At 35.9% G+C, this 5953-nt stretch overlaps 1 protein-coding gene across 1 annotated transcript; it reads left to right on the plus strand.

Moving 5' to 3' along the window:
- Positions 1 to 4712: 4712 nt before the first annotated feature.
- Positions 4713 to 5748, plus strand: LOC108916105 (the record flags this gene model as incomplete). The annotated part of the gene is made up of 2 exons (XM_018722305.1): positions 4713 to 5185; positions 5454 to 5748. Coding segments are annotated over 2 exons (768 nt in total), but the record flags the coding sequence as incomplete, so codon positions are not given.
- Positions 5749 to 5953: the final 205 nt, after the last annotated feature.

The raw sequence follows: 5953 nt of genomic DNA on the forward strand, positions 1-5953 counted from the left end.
TTCAGAATGTAGTAGTGCACCGTGATATTCCTAATTCAATTATCGTTGTTTAATTATGACAGTTGTTGTCAACCATTATTTTCGACATGTATCGTCAATAAATTAGAAATATATATTTAAGAAATAATTGGTTATTAATACAAAGGGTCAGTAATAATCCATCAAACAGAGATCATTGGGGTCTCAACAAAAATATAGTGGAGAACTTCTTATTTTGCTTGTCATCTTTTTTCCTTATTTTAAAATTAACTTCTATTTGCATTTTAATTGGAATTTTGTTATAAATAATATTAATTTTGAATTCTTCAATGCTGATGTGTGGATACGATGATACTGAAATGAGAAACAAAACGCGATAATTTGAGCAAGTTGTACTGGTGGCGTTGAAAACAATTACGTTTATTTAATTAAATTATAATGTTTGACTAACATTTTTAATATCAGTTTTATCATTAATACTACTTTTATTTTTTTAATATGCATCATTTCTTGAATTAGTCTTTTGTTGTAATTTGGTTCTTTAACTAAAATTTTAATTTGATCAAAATTAAATTAATGTTTTTTATCTTTTATATGTTTATTAAGAGCTGTTGAACAGTTTTTTTCTATATTTATGACTTTTTAATCTGTTTTCTAAATTTTGTGAAGTCGTACCTATATATTGACCATTGCAATCGTTACATGGAATAGAGTACCGGTGTGAAATTGTCGACTAAAGTTGGCGACTAATATTTCCGAAGATAACCGAACATTCATGGGCGGAGGTACAAAATGTAGTGCATCATAAAGGGTAATATATGTATATCTTGTTGAAGAATTGCAATACCAAATGTTCACATTTTTTACAATTTTTGCTTTTTTTATTAAAGGTTTCATCGACTATCAACCTCCCCACTTTAATTTAAATAATCACCGCTAGAACATAAACAAAGTAGGTACCTATTTAAATTGTTCCTTTTTACAAAAATAATACTATCTCCGCTCTCATACATAATAAGTACTTAATTTTTTCTGGAAAAATAGTATTCGGGGTATTATTTGAAATGCTGAAATTTCATCGACTCGCAAGTACCGGAAGGGTTGTTTTAACAACCCCGAAATTTGAAAATAATAATACCACCGCTCTCATACATAATAAGTACTTCATTTTTTTTTTGGAAAAATAGTATTCTCATACATAATAAGTACTTCATTTTTTCTGGAAAATAGTATTCGGGGTGTACTTTGAAATGCTGAAATTTCATCGACTCGCAACTACCGGAAGGGTTGTTTTAACCCCAGAAAAAATGAAGTAGTTATTATGTATGAGAGCGGAGATATTATTATTTTCACGTTTCGGGGTTGTTAAAAAACCCTTCCGGTACTTGCGAGTTGATGAAATTTCAGCATTTGAAATAACACCCCGAATACGATTTTTCCAGAAAAAAATAAGTACTTATTATGTATGAGAGCGGAGATAGTATTATTTTTGTAAAAAGGAACAATTTAAATACCTACTTTGTTTATGTGCAAGCGGTGATTATTTAAATTAAAGTGGGGAGGTTGATAGTCGATGAAACCTTTAATAAAAAAAAGCAAAAATTGTAAAAAATGTGAACATTCGGTATTGCAATTCTTCAACATGAGATGCATATTATATTACCCTTTATGATGCAATACATTTTGTACCTCCGCCCATGAATGTTCGGTTATCTTCGGAAATATTAGTCGCCAACTTTAGTCGCCAATTTCACACCGGTGAATAGAGTATACAACATGAGAATTTTTTAAGACAGGAGTTTTACTTTTCAAAGGCGTGAATAATTTTTTTAATTGGTTAAATGATTTATGAGCGACGGAAATATTATATTTGGATAAAATAAATTAAATTTTTTCTGATAAACATTGTAATATACAGGCTGTTACAAATTCCCTTCTCATTATAGGGATCTCAGAAACGGTAAGAGGTACGAAGTAGCTTAAATGGGGTCAAAGTTGCGTAATCAAGGGACCAACATAATGCCTCCAAAAAATCAAGACTAACATGATTAGTTTTCGAAATATTTGAAAAAACCGAAATTTTGGAAATCAGCTTTTGTTTCATTTCAACTTTGTTTGAGGTGATATTGAAAAAAGAAGAACACTCCCATGGCTACTTTTTGCCCCCTATCGAATGGCATAATCAATTTTTATGTGCAATGTTTCGTCTCCAGGACCATCATCACCTTCATTTTTTTAAATACGACCCTAGAAATTGTATCACATTTTTTGCAATCCTTCATGAAATTTTTTAAATAATAATTTTCAGTTGGTGTTTTGGTTGTTCAAATGCATTTTTAAGAATAAATTTGTAATAATACCTGTAAAATTAAAATTGTAATAATGTTTTAATTTTAACGCAATAACTTATTGAGTTATGTATGACCAAGTGATGGTAATAGTTAATGATAATAAATGTTTTATTGTAACGCTTGGTGGTAATAGTTTAAATAACCAGATGGATTTCACAGGGTCTAAAGACACTTACAGTGTACGATAATTCAATAAACAAGGAAATCTAAATAGAAAATTTAGATAAATTTGGAACAACTACACTGAATATGAATTTTTCGAGACAGAACGTCTGAATCTGCTTCGGCAAAAAATGTAATAAAATTTCAAGGGTCGTATTTAAAAAAATGAAGTTGATGATGGTCCTGGAGAGACGAAACGTTACATATTGTAACAAAGAGGTTGGCCGTTGGTTATGTAAGCTAACCGTTGGAATAGACTGAACGGGGAGTACGTAATTGGGAAGTGTCAGTCTATCACGTTTGGAGACACGAGACGGTCGTCCCTGCGATAGTTGTTTTCAAATAGTTTATTAGTTTGTTGTTTGGTGTTAATTGTTATTTCTCTGGATAGGTTCGTTTTGGTTATTATTGTAGTTTGGTGGTTGCTACTTTTGTTAGTTGGGTGAGTACATTTTTATCAGCTGCAAGATTTATGTTGGGCCGATAATCTTCAGTAGGTAGTTTGAATTATCGGTGTAAAGAATGATCTTCGCCCAATATCATTTATGTCAATATAGTGAGTTAAGGGTCCCCTTGCCACCGATGTATTTCGATGGGTTAAAGGTCCTGTAATGTGTATATGTTTGGAGTGGGTTAAATGTCCCGATATTATTTATGTATTAAGTGGGTTAAATGTCCCAATATTATTTATGTATTGAGTGGGTTAAATGTCCCGATACTACTGAAGTGGGTTAAATGTCCTGATATTGTTGAAGTGGGTTAAATGTCCCTATATTGTTGAAGTGGGTTAAATGTCCTGATATTGTTGTTAAGGGTCTCTCTCCATGTATCTATTGTAAGCCTGAGGGGTTCAAGGTCCCAATGTTTATTTTTCTACTGGGTCGTACAACCTTTTTTGCATATTCATGCCTCGCTGAGTGTCCTGTCGGGTCGAACATCACTTATGATTCACACGTCTTTGTTGGGACTCGTCATACCATCACATTTTGTATTCTGCTCATTGAAGATTTGATCCGTTGTAAAATAATTGTAATATTCCCGTATTTCTCAATAAACTTGAAAAAAAAATCACCCCTGACTTTGTTCTTTCTTACATGTCAGAAGTGGGATGCTCTCGCGCCCAAGTAGTGGTAAATGAGCAGGATATGCATGTACGGGATGTCGAAATTGATAAAGAAAACAATTTTACGTGTTTTGTTGATAAGTAGATAGGAGTTGTATGGCGTAAGCATCGCTCTAGCTCTTCGGAGAGCAATCCATCAAGGTCGGCAACACCTAGGAGGAGGAAACATAAAGACAGCAAGTATTCTAAGCGTCGCAGCCACAGCAACTACAGGTCCAATGATAGGGAAACTTCAATAGATAGATTAAGTAACGTGATGATGCACTTCGTAAATTCCCTACCAACAGCTACGACGAATGAATCGACCCGAAGTAACATTATACCTGAATTTTATCCCGAGGATAGTCGGCAGAATATCCAAGTGTGGCTGGCGTAAGTGGATGAATTGAGGGAGATATACCACTGGAGTGAAACTACAACTATATGTTTTGCCTTTGGTAAACTGAAGGGCTTGGCCGCTACCTGGTATAAGAGTTTGCCGAGCGTCCGATATACCTGAGAAGAAAAGAAGCTAAAGCTATCTTTGGCATTTCTATCTAACAGAGATTATATAACATGCTGGAGGAGATGATGCGACGGAGAAAATTGCCTGAAGAAAGCTATACAAAATATTTCTTTGGAAAGCTTGCACTCTTCAACCAATGCCATATCCACGGTGCCAATGCCGTCTCTTGTATAATCGGTGGACTGAGTGAATAATGTGAAGATTTCCGCTTGGGATGGTAACTATAGCGACCCTAACGCGCTTTACGGCTACCTTAGGACTTTGAGCGACACAAACAGAGACGCCGATCGTAAGGACTCGAACATGCTGCAAGGGAGGAGAGGCAGAAACACAGAAACGACAGCAGGTGGAACATAAATGTTACTCATGCGGGAAACAGGGACACTTGGCAGCAACCTGTCCGAGAAACAAACAATACAAAATTCCAAGGTGTAATTTTTGTCAACGGACAGGACATACGGAAGAAAGATGTTTCTCAAAATCCAAGCCGGCGGCCGCTAGTATCGGGAATGTTGCATGACTAGAAGCTACTACTACCGATCCAAATGCAAAATATTTTAAAGACATTATTATCAACGACGTACTCTCCCAGGCCTACGTGGATTTGGGGAGTTCTTGTAACATAATTAAGTTAGACCAGGCCGAGCGATTAAAACTCCAATATGATACGCAAAAGCGGATGATGTTACAGGGTTACGGCGAAGGAGAGGTTGAAACACTGGGTGTTGGTAGATGTCGTATAAAGATAGATGACGTAGAATTAGAAACGATGGTCAACGTCGTCCCAAATTTTTGTCAGGACGTTCCCGTACTTATAGGACATCCATTCACAGAGCAAGATGGAATAGTAATAGTGAAGAATAACGAATCCATTCGCTTCAGTAAACAGCATCTGACTTCTAGTGATGAACTGAATCGGAAAATACAATTGTGTGTAAAAAGAGATGTAACGATACCTGTCAGTCACATAGGCAACATGAAACTGGAGTTAAGAGGTGCAGATTACACTGGTGTACATGGAGGCAAGTATACGGGCAGAAGAAGGACAGGAATACTGCATCCCAGGTATTATTCTAAGAATCTCGCAAGAACGGCCTGTATTTATTCCCGTAATAAACCTGTCCGATAAAGAATTATCTTTCAAGAGGATGCTGTTAATAAGAACGTGGCCATGCGAAGAATTATGTGGTAATAACACAACGCAAGTTACGCGAGTGCTTGCACGGGAACAACCGCCGATAGATATCGAGATGCTAACAGTAGGCCCATTCACCTATGAAGAAAACAAAAAATTTGCTACATTATTAGATGATTTAAAGGGTTGTTTTTCCAGTGACATTCAGGGTCTGGGATGCGCTAAATCAGCAGAAATGAGCATTCGATTGAAGAAAGATCGAGTTGTCACCTACAGACATTACCGAATGGCGGAAAAAGAAAAGGAGATAGTGAATCAGATGATTGGAGACTTGCTCCACAATGAAATTATAAGGGAATCAGACTCACCATATGTTTCTCAGATTGTGCTAGTAAAAAAGAAAAACGGTGAGCCACGTATGTGCATTGACTACAGAAAACTAAACTCGCTAACTGTAAAGGATCATTATCCTTTACCAAGAATCGACGACTAACTCGATCGTCTACAAGGCAGTGCATATTACACCAGCTTAGACATGAGATCTGGCCAAATACCAATGGAAGAAAAATCGAAACCACTGACAGCATTCGTTACCTCCCGGGGCTAATATGAATTTAATAGAATGCCATTTGGTCTTAGCAATGCCCCCAGTGTATTCCAAAGGTTAATTAATAAGGTCTTAGTCCCAGCACAGCACT

The sequence above is a fragment of the Anoplophora glabripennis genome, unplaced genomic scaffold (assembly GCF_000390285.2).
Source record: "Anoplophora glabripennis isolate ALB-LARVAE unplaced genomic scaffold, Agla_2.0 scaffold1938, whole genome shotgun sequence".
In the NCBI taxonomy this organism is placed as follows: Eukaryota; Metazoa; Arthropoda; class Insecta; order Coleoptera; family Cerambycidae; genus Anoplophora; species Anoplophora glabripennis.